Source organism: Sciurus vulgaris (assembly GCF_902686455.1).
Source record: "Sciurus vulgaris genome assembly, chromosome: 14".
Taxonomy (NCBI): domain Eukaryota; kingdom Metazoa; phylum Chordata; class Mammalia; order Rodentia; family Sciuridae; genus Sciurus; species Sciurus vulgaris.
This window is the reverse complement of record NC_136475.1, coordinates 63,312,875-63,330,229: the sequence shown is the minus strand read 5'-3', so window position 1 is coordinate 63,330,229 and position 17,355 is coordinate 63,312,875. Positions and strand designations below refer to the sequence as shown.

General features: G+C 52.5%; 1 protein-coding gene across 10 annotated transcripts in view; it reads right to left on the bottom strand.

Moving 5' to 3' along the window:
- The window catches only part of LOC306643560 (uncharacterized protein), a 32,383-nt gene extending 15,069 nt beyond the window's left edge, over nt 1-17,314 (bottom strand). The window contains exons 1-6 of one of the 10 annotated variants that reach the window (XM_079109785.1): nt 17,185-17,314; nt 10,300-10,502; nt 9,327-9,402; nt 7,899-8,230; nt 6,111-6,200; nt 3,410-6,032 (exon numbers count right to left, since the gene is read on the bottom strand). In XM_079109785.1, coding sequence (XP_078965911.1) covers nt 5,684-6,032; nt 6,111-6,200; nt 7,899-8,230; nt 9,327-9,353 — 798 coding nt within the window. In that variant the 5' untranslated portion in view covers nt 9,354-9,402; nt 10,300-10,502; nt 17,185-17,314 and the 3' untranslated portion in view covers nt 3,410-5,683. Of the gene's footprint in view, nt 1-2,604; nt 6,033-6,110; nt 10,124-10,299; nt 10,503-17,115 lie in introns of those variants that run through there. The other 9 variants (XM_079109786.1, XM_079109787.1, XM_079109790.1 and 6 more) reach the window with 9 other exon arrangements.
- Nucleotides 17,315-17,355: the final 41 nt, after the last annotated feature.

Genomic DNA, 17,355 nt, shown 5'->3' with positions numbered 1-17,355 from the left:
GGTCTTTCCCCAGGAATCCTTCCCTGAAGCAGCCTTCCCATGCGGCTCCCAACAGTGGGGATGAGCCAAGTGTGTCGGCCTCCAGCCTGATCCACTTCAGGCTTTCTGGTGGCAGGTGGGGCTGTCTTCTCCCCACCAAGACTCCTGTCAAGTCTGGAGCTGGGATCAGGATGGGGGTGGGGCTGGGGCAGGGGCAATGAGAGGCAGGACAAGGCTCAAGTTGGGGGACCTTGCTGCCACTTAGAAACCTGTGTGCCTGTGAAGCTGGGCTCAGCTAGGCAAAGTGGCTTGCTCCTTCTGTGGGACAGTAAGAGGGTCTGTCTGTGCAGGCGACAGTGACGGGCAGAGGGGATGTCCGGGGCCTCAGCTGACTGGCCCAGATACACCCTGCACAGAGGCTGGAGCTGGACTGACTGACCCCTCAAAGGCCTCCCGTCTGAGGATTTGAGCATCCGAGTGATTAAGTGATTACAAGCTGAGGCCGCCTCCAGCACCCAGCTCCTCCCCCGGAGCTGGCAGCCCCCTGACCTGCTCTCCCTCCAGAGTCCTCCCTCCCACCAGACCAACTGGCTCCCAGTTCAGCTGCAGAAACGGCTAAACGTCTCTCTGGAACCCAAACAGGAAGCTGGGTAGAAGGGGGCCAACGGCCTGAGGATCTCTGAGCCTCCTCCAGGAAACTGTGGGAGATAGAAGGGAGCAAAGATGGACTAATCTCCTGAGCCCCCAGGACCCAGAGCCCACGGAACCTTCTCACTTCCTCATTGTCCCAAGGATACAAGCGCCCCCCCAACCCACCTCCCTGGTGGCGGGGACCAGAAAGGGCCCTGGGGAAAGTGTCCAGAGGGAACTCTTTGGAACTCTCCCTCCTGAGTTGTTGTTATCACTGCTGTTACATTTTTTTGGTGCTGGGGATTGAACCCAGGGCCTTGCACATGTTAGACAAGCACTTTACCACCCAGTTACATTCCCAGACCCCTTATTATTAATAGACTTTAATTTTTAGAGTTTTCGTTTCACAGCAAAACTGAGAAAAATGAAGAGTTCTCACACACTTCCTACCTCCCCGTCATCAACAGCCACACCAGTGGTTCATTGGTTACAACTGAGGAACCTACATTAATGTGTCACTATCACTTAAAGTCCATAGCTTACACCAGGCTCAAATTTGGTGGTGTGTGTTCTGTGAGTCTGGACAAATGTTTAATGACATGCCACCATTATAGTATCACACAGGCTGTTTTACTGCCTGAAAGACCTTCTGTGCCCCACCTGTTCCTCCCTCCTCACTGATCTCGGGAAACCAACATTTTCCCCCCTTTTTTACTGTCTGTATAGTTTCCCTTTCTCCATGTGCTACTGAGCTGCCATCATGTGGTATACAGCTTTTTCAGACTGGCTTCTTTTTGCTTAGTACACATCGAAGCTTCTGCCTTGTCTTCTCATGGCTTGAGAGCTCTTTTCTTTTCAGCACTGAATAACATTTCATTGCCTGGATATACCACAATTTATTTTATACCCTTTTCCTACTCAAGGACATCTTGATTGCCTTCCAGTTTGGCAATTATGAGTAGAGTTGCCATAAACATTTGTATACAGGGTTTGTTTTGTTTTGTTTGCAGTCTGGGGATTGAAGTCAGGAGTGATGTACCTCTGAGCTATATTCTCAGCCCTATTTATTTGTTTACTGGTGCTGGGAACCAAACCCAGGGGCACTTTATCACTGTGCTACATCCCCAGACCTTTTTATTTTTCTAATTTTGATACAGGGTCTGGCTAAGTTGCTGAGGCTGCCCTCAGGCTTGCAATCCTGTGATCAGTTCTCTTGCCTCTTGCCTTCAAAGTAGCTGGGATTAGAGGTATGGGCCAACGCATTCGGCTGTGTGCAGGTTTTTGTATAGACATTCTTTTTTTTTTTCCTCTTTTTTTGTACGGGCATGTTTTTCACTCATTTTGGTAAATGCCAAGGGTTATGATTGTTGGATCTTCTTTTCTTGTCAAGCTGGGAACGGAACCCAGGACCCAGCATATTCCGGGCAAGCACTCTACCATAGAGCTACACCCCCAGCCTGAATTCCTGTTCTTCTGTGTCCTCTTCAGAATTTGTGTAGTCATTGCTCTGGATTTTGGCCCTTCTTTTTTTTTTTTTTTTTTTCTTTTTGGTGGGGCTGGGGATTGAACCCACAGCCTTGTGCATGCGAGGCAAGCACTCTACCAACTGAGCTATATCCTCAACCCCTTGATTTTGGCCCTTCTAATAGGTGTGCGGTGGTATCTCATTATTGCTTAATTATTTATTTATATTTTGTGGTGCTGATCCAACTCAGGGCCTTGTGCATGCTCGGCAAGCGCTCTACCACTGAGCTACGTACTTAGCCCTCTGACATCATATGTAATTAGGGAATTTCAAATTAAAAATTAAAACAGGGCTGGAGATGTAGCTCAATGGTAGAGTGCTGGCCTAGTGTGCATAAAGTCCTGAGTTCATCCCCAGCACCACAGACGGGAAAAACGCATTAAGGGTTTACAATATGGACGGGTCACTTTTTTTTTCCAGTACTGGGAATCATGCTCGGTCACTTTTTAAACATTAAATTTTTATGGTAATCATGCTCGGTCACTTTTATGGTAAGTTTTTCCTCCAATAATTCCGAGATGGTACTAACTTTATTCCTTCTCAGCCCCTTGGAGGTCAAGCACCCAGACGAAGCGCTACCTGGATCTAAGGCTCTGTTCTACAACGGTCACCACTGGCCTTGGCAGGTCACTTTTCCCAACCTGGACCTCAGTTTTTCGGCCTAGGACATGGAGCTCACAGCACTCTTCCCACCTACCTAAGCACAAGGGATGAGAGTCCAGGCTTGGCATGGTGGTCCGTAGTCAGTGATTGACAAGAGACCGCAGCATGCTGCACCACTGGGCCAGCAGTGCCCACAAACTGGGGAATACAAGCAGCCAGGACTGAGTAGAGAGCTGGAGTGTCACCCCCAGGTCTTCCACGACTAGCTAGTGGGACAGGACCCCTGCCACAGGGGCACAGGAGAGCAGGACTCAGCAGAGGGCACCTGGCCACCATCCTTAGCACCATCCTGGGCCCAGACACTTGGAAAGCAGGACAATCAGCAGCGGGACACACAAACTGCAGGCAGACAGATGGAGAGCCTGGCTTTTGCCCCTAGTGAGGAGCCAGTTCTCTGGGAGTTTAGCTCATGTGGGAGAGAGGCCTCAAAGTCTAAGGCCTGGCCTGACACTCAGAGACTGCTCCAGCTCCCAGTGGGAGGAGGAAAACTCCTTCCAGATGCACCTTCGGCCCCCGTCTGGGGTCCTCTGGCCTCTTGCACCCAGCCAGACCCTTCCTGCCCTCAATAGCAAGACCCGACAGAACCATACCCGCCCCCCAGACTTTCATTACCTCTTTCCTTTTTGACGCTACAGAAAAAGAACAGAATGGCTTATAATCCCACATGCTCAGATAACATCTGTTGACCTTTAAAAAACAGCAATAGTAGACGCACACAGTAAGACAGGCACAAGAGGAAGGTGTAAAGTGAAAATACGACTTTCCCTCCACCATTTCCCCAGCCTCTCTTTGAAGGTGACCAGTTAACAGTGTCTGGTGTAGCCAGCCACAAGAAAATTGTGTGTCTACACCGGTGCAGGTGCACGTGTGTCTGCTAAGTGGGTGCACAGCGGAGTCTCCCTTCTCACTCCCCTCCCTGCCTAGATGACCCTCTGCTCAGCTCTCCAGACCCAGCTGTTCCCTGCCCTCTCGCCATTCATTTGACAGACATGCCACAGTGGGTTGGTCCCCCATAAACAGGCCTCTGCAGGGTAACTCATCTCTGGGAACATTTCATCTTATTTTTTTTTTTTTTTTATTGTTTGTGAAAGCATTTTAAATGCTAACTTACCTCTTTTCTAATCACCCCTGGCCATCCCTGGGTTGAAAACTCTTTGGGCCACCTCACAGTCCAGAAATCAGAGTTGCAATTGACCCAAGGCAGGCAGATAGAGTCCCGGAGGCAGAGAGGCCTGGTGACCTTGGACAAGGCTTGAGCTTTCTTGGAACCTCAGGTTCTGCCTCTGTAACTAGGGTGAACTTCCTCTCTTAAGGTAGAGAACTTTTTAAACCCCCCCCTCCCCCCACCCCGTGCTGGGGATCAAATCCAGGGTCTCACACACTCTAGTCAAGGGCTCTACCTTTGAGCTACATTCCTAGCTTGGAGGTAGAGATTTAAAAAAAAAGACAGAATGGTCTAATAAATATGTTTCTTGTACCCTTCTGGAACTTGCTGGCAATTAATGAGACAAATGTGTCCCACCTGGATCGCCAAAGAACAGAAAAGATGGGGAATAAGTGATAAGGCAGCAAAAGCACAGAGAGATTGAGGAACTTGTGTGTGTCATACAGCTGGGAAACCAGGATGGACGCAGTCGGTTCTAAGGGCTGCGTTCTGGTACACTGGGCGGCTGGTGATGACCTTGAGAAGGTAGGACCATGCAGAAATGTCCTGAGTCAGGAGGGCTGGACTGGAGGAAGCTGGGTGAGAAGGGACAAGAGGTAGATGGGAGCCAAAGGCGGCAAAGGGACCTCTCAAACTGGGCAGGTATGCAAAGGCACCCCAACACCACCCAGCGCAGGGCGAGAGTCTCACGTGCCTCTGCTTCCTTCCCGCTCCATGGAGCCCACCACCAGGAGGTTCCCGTGGACTCCAACTCTGTTAGAAAGGTTTGCAGGGACAGTGCCAGTCAGGGACTGTGGGGAGGCCCTGACATTATTTAGCAACTCTATGCCAGGCAAGGTATACTTTCTGTGTTTGATGGCATTTAATCCTTACACAACAGACTCTTTTACTGCAGGCCATTCCAGTTCATGGACATGTCTTCCCTTCCCACCCCAGAAGCATGAGGGCGGGTGATGACATGGGCCCCGTGAGGCAGGGGAAGAGGGATCCCTGGGACCCAGGGCTGAGGCCAGGGCCATGGGTCAGCCTCGGGCCACTCTCCTGGGCTCCCCTCCTGCTGCCCTGCACCTTGCCCAAATCACAGCCGTCTCTTGAGACTTCCTCGCTTTCTAGTTCTCTGGTTTTCACTCACCTGCCTGCCTGGTTTGGGTTTCTATCTTGAAGAGAATTTTCTCTCTCTCCTTCCCTTCTATACACAGGAAGCACAGCCTGCTTGGTGACAACTTCTTCAAAGCACTCTCAGGGAAGGACCCCAAGGTCCAGGGGACTCTGAACCTTGAAGCCACTGGAAGCCTCCAGAGCAGAGGCTTGGCTGCAGGTTCGCCAGACCCCACTGGGCCTTCTTGGGAACAAGAAGCCCACCTGGGTTACAAGACACCTCCTGCTTCAACCCTGGCTCCACTGCCACAGGCCTGACTGGAGTTAAACTTGGAGCAAAAGAGCCTTATGGTCAACAGAGGAAAGCGCAGGCCTCATCTCCCGCCCTGGGACAAAGCCACTGGATACCAGAGCCCGGCTCCCCAGTTCTGGACCGTTGGCACCCAGTCCCTGCACAGCCCACGGCAGCTGGCCCACGGGGCTTACCTTCTTCTGGAATGGGCTTTGGCCTCGAGGAGGGAGAACAACAGGCCTTGGTGCCATCTGCACAGTGAGTCAGAAACGAGAGGCTGGGCTGGGGGCAGGTGTAACCTCTGCAGCTTTCTCATAAGAGGTGGCACGACTCAGCCCAAGGCCTTGGGAGGCACCAATGGCAGGGGCACAACAGCAGGGGTGAAGACTCCTGGGGAGCACGTGCCCGTAACACAGTGAGCCCTCCAGGTCTTGGGCACAGTGGGCTCTGAGCGCTCGCCGGCCCGGTGTGAGGCTCGGTGGCAGAACTCTCGCCTGTTGTATACGTGAGGCCCTGGGTGGAGCGCCAGCACCCAGCACCACACAGCCAAAGCCCCTGGGACACAGTAAGACCCACCTGAGCTGCCCCCCAGGGCCCTGGAGCTGACACTGTACGGAAACAGACCACAAAGACAAACATGTGAACTATGTTGCATGTTAGACGGTGACAGTGCCACAGAGCTATGGGGAAAGAAAAAGAGAGGAGGGGTAGGGAGGGCAGGCGGGGGCAGGCGCCGCACGGCCAGGCGTGGGCCTTACCTTGGACGCCAGGTACAGAAGCTGGGATCTGAGGGCGAGCAGATGTGGGTGAGATGACGGCGTGGGGTTCGGGGTGATTTCTCCATGCAGCTGCTCGAGGAGGAGAGAGGGGCCTGAGTGCTGAGAAGCACCTGGCACCCTGGCCCCTGGCGCAGGTCACCCTCGGGCAGTCTCAGACCCACCCTCTGGAGGGTCTGGGCTCCGCCGACTCAGGATGGGAGGGAGTCCGTCCAGTGGCACCTCACCCTGAGAGCCAGGCCTGGGGCCCCATCTCTGCCACCAGAGGGAAACCCAGCATGGAGGGAGGCTGGGGGCCCCTATCAAACCCACTGCCAAGCACTTTGAACCTGGGTCATGGTGCCTGTCATCCTCCTTTAAGGGGACAGGGTTGCCCTGCTGCTGCCTCTTCCTGGAAGCTCTCCTGATTAGCCCTTCCCCTCACTGGGGTTGAAAGATGAGGGTGCCCTTCTTTCTGAGAGGACACTGCCCAGGTGCTGATCAGAAAGATTTGTAGCTTTTCTTTTTTTTTTTTTTTTTTTCTTTCCTAGTACTGGGGATTGAACCCAGGGGTGCTCTACCATTGAAATACATTCCAGCTCTTTTCATTTTATTTTGAGACAGGATCTCACTAAGTGGACAAGGTTGGCCTAGAACTTGAGATCCTCCTCCCTCATCCCCCTGAGTTGTTGGGATTACAGGTGTGGGCCACCACACTGGGTTAATCAGAAAGTTTGTCACGTTTTGATTTGTTTTTTTGGTACTGGGGATTGAATCCAGGGTGCGTTACCACTGAGTTACTGCCCCACATCGTTTTATTTTGAGACAGGATCTCATTAAGTTGCTGAGGGTCTTGCTAAAGTGGCTGAGACTGGCCTCAAATTTACCATCCTCCTGCCTCAGCCTCCCAAGTTGCTGGGATCACAGGTGTGCACCATTAAGCCCAGTATCAAAAAGTTTTTTAAATCTAGAAAGACATTCTCCTTCAATTGACTCTACCACCTCTACCCACACTGACCTGGAGAAAAATATCGGGCTGTTCAATTAAAGGTTGTAGGCTAACAGTCAGCAAATTTCAGTTGCAGTCTGGGCCCTGCAGAATCTCAGGGAAGTCATTTCTCTGGCCCTCAGTTTCCTCATCTGTAAAATGGGGGGAGATGCTTGCCCCAACCAGACCCTGCAACAGGCACAGCAGCGGCCGCTGGCATTTATTGATCCCTAAATTTGTGCCAGGCACTAAGCCAAGCCCACCACATGCACTAATGCTTGTAATCCTATCAGTAACTTCACGAGGAAGATGCAATGGCTATTTCCATTTCACAGATGAGGAAACTGAGGCTCAGAGGGGTCCAGGCGCTGCCTAAAGTCATATAGTTATGTGACTCCAGAGACTCTGTTCTTCACATACCACTCCACTGTTCCTTTGCTGAGGTCCCAGGGATCAAATCCAGGGCGCTGGTGAGGCAAGCACTCTACCATGGAGCCACACCTCCAGCCCCATGTCCTATGTTCTGAGTAAAGGATTCCAGTCAATTCTCTTCAGCCAGTTATTCAATCAACTAGCAGTTCAAAGGCAGCAAGGACTTGCCTGTGTGGCTTCTACCTGGTTCTGTGCTGAGGAGGGTGGGCTGGGGTTGGAAGAGGCTCCTTGTCTCCAGGAGCGTGAAGGTGTGGGGACACAGGGCTGAGCCCTGGGAGGTTCTGAACACAGGCTCTGCCGCCAGCCATTCGCAGGGTGTGACCATGTCACTGGATAGTCACTCCCGCTCTCTCGCTGGGGCTCTTGCCCACCTGAGTGGTAGGCCGGTCGCGAGGGTCGGTATGCAGATGACATGCCAAAATGAAGCCACCTCGAAGCCACCTGTGGGGACTGGGATTGGCAGTGTGCTCCGTAAGTCGTGGTCATTATTACTCAAATGGACAGCTGGAGACCAAGGGCCGGCTGTACCTGGCCATTTCCAGTTGTGCATCCAGAGACTCCTCAGGGGGGCCGAGCAGGGAGCAAGGCCTCTGGCCTGGAGCAGACGGGGGAGGCTTCCTGGAAGCAAGAGCCTCAGGTGCGGAGCTAAAGAGCTGAGAAACTGGAAGCTGGCTGGAAAGAAGGTGCCAGGAAGGAGGTGCACCTGTGGGCCCGTGTGAGAGAGCGTGAGAGTGGCCGAGGTCACTGCACAGACAGCTGAGCCGTGAGGGTCACTGCAGGGCGAGGGGCTCCAATGCCAGGCAGAGGCCTCTGGGACACAGGAGCCCCCGAAGCAGAGGGCCACGGCGGGTGAGAGAAAGGCAGATGCAGCACCGGTGGGGGATGCAGGGCCCACAGCAGACCAGGAGAGCCGGGCAGGCTGTGGCGGGCCTCCTCTTGGTCCTGTCCCCTGGGCCAGGACCAAGAGCCATGGACATTTATTCCTTGTAGAGTTCCTGTGACCCTGGCCCAGGTCTGAGTGCCCTCCTTTGTTACCACCCCAGATGGCCCACGGGGCCTACGGCACTGGGCATGGAGGCCTGAAGGGCCTTGGTCCAGGGCCACCTGAGGTGCAGCAGGAAGGGAGGCCAGCCTGGCTTTGCGTTTTCCCTCCTTTCCCCTCTGGTGGCCAGGCAGTTACACCAGGGCGGTTTGCTGGCTCCAGGGAGCTGGCATTACATAAGGCCTGGCATGACCGCCCTGAAAGCATGCTCACACTCTTTCTTACATGCCACTGTGTGCCAGGTCACAACCACATGCTCTGACACAGAAACACACCTGTGCTGCTTTACACACTACGTAACACTCACACTCTCCCTCCACAGGCCATGCTGTGGTCCCGGGTGGGAGAGGTGGTGGCTCTCCCATGGATTCAGTGGGAGGACCTTCCCACCCTCCTGCACCTGGGGCCCCAGGATCCCTGAGCCCAGTGGGACTGACCCAGGCCTGTCCTAGGACTCGCAGATGACAGCCCCAGACTTTGTGCCAGACTGGGTGGCGGATAGCTACAGAAGGATCTGAGAACAGGGCAGGGAGGAGGAGAAAGCGCCCTTCTATGTGGACTTCAGAAACTCAGGACAGGCCTGTGGGGGACCAGTGGACACGGCCTCTGAGGCACAGAAGGCAGGGGGTGGTTAGTATACTTTGGAGAGTCATTAAGATGGCAGGTTTCAACTTTTAAATGCATGTTACCATTCATAGGAACATGAGCTGCCTCAAGACCCAGCGACGCTACTTCTAGAGATTCTAGGGACACTGACCCTAGAGTCTGAGTAGGTGGCTATCATGCTGGGAGACCTTGGGTGAGTGTCTTCCTCTAAGTTGTCTTTTCCTCATCTGTCAAATGCAAGAAAACAGAGCACATCTCAGAGGGAAGCTGATTTTGTTGTGTGAAGTTACTGGGGCCCTGCTAGGAGCCAGGCCTGGGGGCTGAGGAGCAACTCATTTGTTTTGAAGGAACTTACAGGCCAGCCAGTGACAGAGACATAACCAGCCATGTAGGACCATGTGACTTGGACCCCTACAGACCTGAACAGGGGCCTAAGGTGGGCCTGGTAGGGGGCGGCATCTCGATCTGCGGGTGACACTCAACCGGGCTGGAGGCTGAGAGAAGAGGTGGGGAAGGAGGGGCCACAGGTGTGGACAGGATCAAGAGGGTTTGGAGCTCCAGGGCAGCTGAGGAGCAGTGAGCTTAGATGGGGTGGAAGTCCTTGCAGGCAGCCAAGACTCCATGGCCCTGTTGACTCTTCTATGTGAACTACGGTGATGGGGACCGCCTGGTGGGGGCATGTCCATCTGTTTTAGAAGCTTGTTCCAGAGGAATGCCGGCCAGGAGGACCAGCAGGCGCTCCTGGTTTCCCAGGTGTCCAGGTGAAAGCAGGGGAGGCCAGCGTGGCAGGGGCAGTGGGGCCAGAGAGGAAGGGGGCAAAGTTAGAAAGTGGAATCCTCTGAGGGAAGGGTGCCCAGGGAGTGAGAGTCCAGAGGAGGCGGTGTGGGTATGGGTGACGGACAGGGGTGGTCTTCCATCTTTGGAGACAGACTGGGACAGTTGGAGGGATTGGCCAACCCAGGCTGCTGGGCAGGGCTTTGAGGTCCCATCACACGGTGGGCGCCAGGTGGAGCTCAGTCCCTCCCCTTCTCTCCACTGGCACTTTCAGTCTTCAGGACAAAGCAGGCTTTTGGAGTATTTTGGATTCTCTTGACCCCTGGGAGGACAAGAGTCATCGAGGGTACCATGGGCGTGTCCCAGGACTTGCTGCAGGAAAGGACAACCCTTCAAGTGGGCGGACGAGGGTGGCCTCCTTCCCTGTAGTAGTTGGCATTTTCTTTTTGCAGCGCTGAGGATCCAATCCAGGGCCTTGTACGTATCAGGCTCTACCACTGAGTCACGCTCCCAGCCGCCATGCTGTTTGCATTTGAATAGAACATTCTAGACTCTGCAAAGACAAAAAAGTCCTGTGTTGTTCCGGGCAGTAGCCTCTGGCTGTATATGGCCACTGAACACTAAGAATGTAGCTAGTGTGAGCGAGGAAGTGAGTTTGAAATTTAAATTTTAATTATTTAAATAGCCCCATGTGGGAGTTGGTGGGGCAGGGTGTGGGACCTCCCTGGGCCCCTCAGATTGGGTGTGGGGAAAACCCAGTAACAAACTGGATGTCACTGTCTGGAGGATGGGTTCCACTTCCCTGCGAGGGTGCAGACCCCGGTGTTCACAGATGAGCAAGCCACGGCCCAGAGAGTAGTGGCTGCTTGCGCATGGTCTCACAGCCCGCGGAAGCAGAGCTGGCCAGGACCATGCCAGCCTGCACAGGTTTCTGATTTGGGCCCCTGAGCTGGGCACTCACTACCCAGGACATTTCACATTCTGTCACATTCTGACCCTCGAGGGGATTGGTGGCCCTGAAACCGCATCCTCCCCCATTTCTTAGCTGAGGATGAGGCTCAGAGGTGTGCACAGCAGGAAGCAGCCATGGGGGGAGATCTGGACCCAGGCCTTGGGAGCCCTGCCTGCAGCTCAGGCCTCTCTACAGCAGCCGCTCCCCCCAGAGCCGGGTCCTGCCCCGCCTCCTGCAGGAGCTCAGGGCTCCCAGGTCCTGAATGGCCTCCCTGAGGAGTGACAGGACAGGACATCCAGGAAGCACCCAGGATGAGCCCCTCAGCCCTCAGGGTGAGGGATGGGGGCTGCTTTGGTGAGGAGCCCTGTCCATGCAGGTCACTCGGTGAGGGCCGTGGCCCGGGATCGTGGAGAAAGTCAGAAATGATGAAGTCTCCTAAGGGAACTTTCAACCCTCTCTGAGCCTCAGTTTTCTCATCTAGGCAATAAGAAGGTTACACTCATCCCTAGAGGGCTATGTCAGGGGTTTTTAAACCATTTTTAGCATTAAAGTTCTTTTTCTAATAAGGAATCATATTTTCTCCTGTTTGTTCCTCTGCACAACCAACAAAGAAATCATTTTAAAAAGTGTACACAGTACCTTACTTCTGGGTTGACAATGCTTTGGTGGCTGCCCCCTGCTCCAAGGACAGTGTCTGACCTCAGGAAGCTTAAAGTCCAGAGAAGAACAACACACACATAAACAAAGTCACTGGAATGTCAGAGGAGATGAATTCCAGGGAGAAAATAAAACAGGATGAGCCGAAGGAGTACCAGATGGGACGGCTGTTTTAGAGAGGGCAATCTGGGGGTCCCCGCAAAAGACAGCAGTCCATAGAAAGTTGAAGGCAATGAGAGTAGCAAGTGCAAAGGCCCTGAGACAGAGAGCAAGCCTAGCATGATTAAAGACCAACTAGGAGGTGGATGGAAGTGGACAAGGGAAGGGGAAACCAATTCAGAGAGCCAGGCGGCTGAATGGGTACAGAGATCTTAGGTCTCATGTATCATTCTGGATTCAAGCCAGTGCAGGGATGTGTTCCTGGAATTTCAGCAGCTTTGGAGGCTGAGGCAGGAAGATGGAAAGTTCAAGGCCAGCCTCGCAATTTAGCAAGGCCCTAAGCAACTTAGAACATCTCAAAATAAAAAAGTTTAAAAAGGGCTAGGGATGTGGCTCGGTGGTTAAGTGCCCCTGGGTTCAAACCCTGGTTACCTCCTCTGCCCCATCAAAAAATGAATAAATAAATAAATACATAAACAAACAAATAAATAAAGACTTTGGATTCAATTCTGGGTGAGGATTTTGTGCAGAAGAGTGCTTTGGACTAATTGTGTTTTAAAGGCACAGAGGAGGGCTGGGGATGTGGTGGTATGCCCAAGACCCTGGGTTCAATTCACAGCACTGCAAAATAATTAAATAAATGCATAAATAAATAACTAAAAGCAGAGATGTGGCAGGACACAGGCTAGCCTGGGATGACATCCTGGAAGGCTTCTTGAAGGATCTAGGTTTCATAGAGAGGTGGGAGTAAAGGAGGAAGAAAAGAGCCAGAAAGGGCATTCTGGGTAATTGGAAGCTTAGATTCCTTTGGAGTCAGCTGCAGCCATTTCCTGGCTATGTGACTTTACGTATTTTAACAACTTCTCTGAAGCTGTTTCCTCTTCTTCAAAATAGGAATAGTGCAGAGTGTGGTGGTGCACACCTGTAATCCCAGGAGGCTGAGGCAGGAGGATCATACGTTCGAGGCCAGCCTCAGCACTTAGTGAGACCCTGTTTTAAAATGAAAAGTAAAAAAGGGCCAGGAATGTGGCTCAGTGGTTAAGTGCCCTGATACCAAAAAGAAAGAAAGAAAGAAATGGGAACGGTAAGAGGCCCCAGTCCAGGGTTAAGAGGACCATCGTTAGCACATACAAAGCTCTAGGATATAATAGGAACGCCATAAAGAGTAGCTATTAGAAACCTGTTTTCATAGGGGAATGAACCCAGGGATGCTTTACCACTGAGCCCCATCCCCAGTTCCTTTATTCTTTCTCTTGAGACAGGGTCTGAGTTGCTGAGGCTGACCTCACACTGGGCCCTGCTGCCTCAACCTCCTGAGGATCTTGGATGACAGGCGTGGGCCACCATGCCCATGGCAGCCGGCTGACTCTTGCTGACCGCTGACTCCCTCTAGGCACTGGGCAAGTCACTCGCATGTATCATCTCACTTATCTTCAAAACAACAATAATGGCTCAGCCCATTTTTCAAATGAAGAAACTGAAGCTCAAAGAGGCTCTGGACTGTGCTCAGCGTGGCCCGGGGAGTGATGAGCAGGACTTGGCGCCCATCCTCCCCTCTGATTGGAGTCCCAGCTCTTTCCACCCGTGACAACTTTCTGGGATCTGGGCTATAAGCTCTAAAGGTGTCCCCCTCCCAAGGGTATGGGTATTTGAGGGGGACAGTTTGAATTCTGGGGCTCAGGTGAGCTTTCTGCCTCAGCCTCCCAGGTAGCTGGGACCACAGGTGCTCCTGGACACTGCCTGGCTTGAGGGCAATTTTTTTGTAATTGAAAAGTTTGGTTAAAAATGTTTAACTAGGCTTCTGGGTGTAGGGTGCTTGCCTAGCATGTGCAAGGCGCTGGGTTATTATAGCACCCAAACCACCCAGTGCGAACAAAACAAAACAAAAACCAATTTAACTACAATATAAGTGTTCAAAAGATAATATAAGGGATCATCACTGTAGAAATCATTGACCCAAATATATGATGCTCTTATCGGAGTATTAGTGGGGGGCAGGGCAGGCGAGAGGTATTCGGGGGCGGGGCCCTGTGCTACCCTGGGTCACTGGGCATGCCCGCCACCCCAGACCCCTTCCTTCCCTCTTGGGAACCATCCCCAGCCCCCAGGCCTTTCCCCCGCTGTTCCTTTTGCCTGGAAAGCACTTCCACTGTTCTTTGCCCTTCCTCAGGGGATACCTGACAGTCTCCCTTACTATCCTGTCCTTTCCCTTTAGAGCCTGTTTCAGCTTGTGAGTATGTTTTTTGAAAAAAAATGGAGATAGAATTCACATACCATCACGCTTATTAAATTAAGGTATGCAAGTGGACAAATGTTTGCATAGTCCCAAGGTTGGGCAACTACCACCATGATCTAATTCCAGAACATTCTCAACAATCCAAAAAGAAACTGTATCTATCAGCTGTTATTCTCCGTTCTTCCCATTTTCCAGCAAGTGCTAATCTACTTCCCGTCTTTACAGATTTGCCCATTCTGATTATTTGGTATCAATGGAGTATCAGTGGAGTCATGCAATGTGTGGTCTTTTGCACCTGGCTTCTTTAACTTAGCATAAGAGTTCAAGGTTGTAGCACAGGTAGGTGCTTCCTCAGTCTTCATGACTGAATAATATTCCATCAAAGGATATACCACATTTTGTTTATTCCTTCATTTGTTGATGGACATTTGGGTTGTCTCTACATTTGGGCTATTGTGAATAAGTGTACACGCTTCTTATGGGACATCATTCATCAGATTAAGTAGGGGAGAAGGTATTAACAAAATAATTTTAACAACTGACATGTCACTTTGAAAACAGTATGGTAGTTCCTCAAAAAATTAGACACAGGGCTATGTATGTAGCTCAAAAGAAGAGTGCATTCCTAGCATGGGGCCCTGGGTTTAAGGCCCAGCACTGCAAAAAAAAAAAAAAAAAAAAAAAAAATCAAACACATATTTACTGTATGGTTTAGCAGCAATTCTACTCCTGAAAGCACATATTTAGCTGGTGGGCACAGTGGCACATGCCTGTAATCCCAGTGACTCAGAAGGCTGAGGCAGGAGGACTGCAAGATTGAGGCCAACCTAGGCTACGTAGTGAGACCTGGTCTCAAAATAAAAATTAAAAAGGGCTGAAGATGTGGCTCTGTGGTTGAGTGCCTCTTGGGTTCCATCCCCTGTACAACAAAAACAGACAAACAAAAATACAGAGCAAATGTTCACACAAACACTTGCACCCAGATGTACACTCGTACACTCTGCAGCAGTAGCCCAAAGGTGGGACCAACCCAAGGTCCATCGACTGACGGATGGGCAGACAAATCGTGGTATATCCGTGCAACGGAATACTCTTCAGCCATAGAAAGGAAGGGAGAGCTGACTCGTGGCAGCACAGGTGAACCTGGAGAATGATCAGCACACTCCACCAAGGCAGGAGTGACATCGGTCACTCGCCTCTCACCCTTCTCCAGGCATTTACCAGACACTCAAGAGCTATTTGTGGGATGAAAGAAAGGGTCCGGCCAGCAGACCCCGCAGCGTGCCCCTACTCCTTCTGTGCTCAGTGGGCGGCATGCGCCAGCAAGTCTGAATCACACCATCTCTGGCTCTCAGCAAAGCGTGTCCTGTCTCCGCCCTGCAGCATCTCTGATTGCCATCTGCGTAACATGTGGCTTTGGACATATGTCAAGTCCCACCCAACTCTGGGACTTGGTGCTGGTAGGGCCATCCTGTAGGTACTCAATAAAGTCCTGGCATGTTGGCCTCACTGGACCCGTAGCTTCAAGGGGAGCCAGGCCAGGGAGAGACACCAGGGTGCGGAGCATTTCAGGTTACGCACCCCTGCCAAGCTCCCCTCCCCTGAAATGCAGCCTCTGCTCAGGTTGTTAGTGCCCTGGGAAGGGGGTCTGGGGGGAGACAGCAGGTCTCCAATTACTCTGCAGCCCCTTCTCAAGGGGACAGGACTTAGAGGCTGCCAACCAGTCTCCACCGGGGCAGGCTGTAGTGGGATTTAGAACCCAGACCCTGGGCCTGCATTTCAAAGGCCGGGGGCCCCCTGCCCATAAAACCAGCAGCAAGCACAGTGCTGCCCCACAGCTGGCCTGGCCTCCTGCAGAGGGGTCACTGGGAATTCTGTGTTTCATCCAGTATTGCTGGGCTACAGAGTTTTATTTGAAAATAATTTTAATTAGCCGGAAACTAGGAGTTTAATAAATGGAAAACAGAGAACTTTCCAAGGCCGCAGCTGGGAAACACTGGCTTTAAAAAAAAAAAAAAATTCCGCCTGACTCCCCGGGCCTGCTAAGCACCCTGACGCGAGGGCCCGGCTGCCAGCGGAATCCACAAGGAAAATGAGGCTTATTTTTAGAGAAATATTTTCAACGTGGTGTCGGCGAGCTCCGGCCTTCTCGGGTCTGTCTGAGTCCTTAGTGTCCTTCCTTCTGTGTTGGGGCTCTTCCCGGGGCCCAGGAACTCCCGTGGGACAGGAGCTGTTTCTGCCCAGATGAAAAGAAAGCTCCCCTCCCGGGAACGGATTGTGGACAGCGAGGGCACCCAAGGCCTGCCCTTGGCAGGTGTGCCCTGCAGTGAGGGTGGGGAGCCGGGGCCCTGCTCAGCCCTGTCCTGTCACCTCCCGCAGGAAGTGGAAGGCAGCCTGGCAGCCATTTCCGGGTTTTGAAAGCAGCTCTTAAACTTGAAAGAGGCCTGCTAAGAGGGACTGCCTTTCCTCTGGAGGTGCTGGTACCACACCCCACATAGACACACTAGACCCAAACACGGCCTACCGATGGCTCCTCACACCCCAGTACCCACCAGTGACAGCCACACCCGAACCCACACCAGTACACACGCACCTACATACACACACCTCCAGACACAGTCCCCGAGTCCCTCTTTTTACATTTTTTGGTGATACCAGAGATTGAACCCAGGAGCCCTCTGCAACTGAGCCACATCCCCAGTCCTTTTTAGTATTTATTTTGAGACAGGGTCTTGCTAAGTTGCTGCGGCTGGCCTCGGACTTGAGATCCTCCTGCCTCAGTCTCCTGAGTCACTGGGAATTATAGGTGTGCGCCACCGTGAAGGGGCTCAACCCCCACATCACAACAGACACACCACACGCCCTGGCCCAAACACATATGAGCACCCACAGACCCCCGTACCCCAAAACCTACTCGCATAACAAGACACACAATACTCACAGATACACACACCTCCAATCGCTGCGCAGACACCCACAGATCCTGACCATACAGATGCCCCCACATCAACACCTACACACAGGAGCACAATCCACCCACCAGTCCTTCCTGCACACACGCCACACGGGATGCCACAGTCTTTTTCTTGAACACCTGCACACAGCAACACTGCAAACATTTGAGCACCCATGTGACAAGGACCCAGATATACAAAAACACACCTCCCACGCAGGCATCCCCACACCAGCCCTCTCCAGGGACACATCCCTGCACATACATGCAACACTCACTGGTGCATGTTCAGGTCTAGCCTATGGTTGGGAGAGGTTGGGAGAAGAGGTGCAGGGGCTCCGCTCCGCCTCCTTCCTGCAGGTCTGTCCTCCCCGCAGGGCCATGCTTGGGAAGGCCTGTCTGGCCACCAGGCCCTGGCCCCGCCCCGCCCTCCCCGCTTTCCTCCCTCC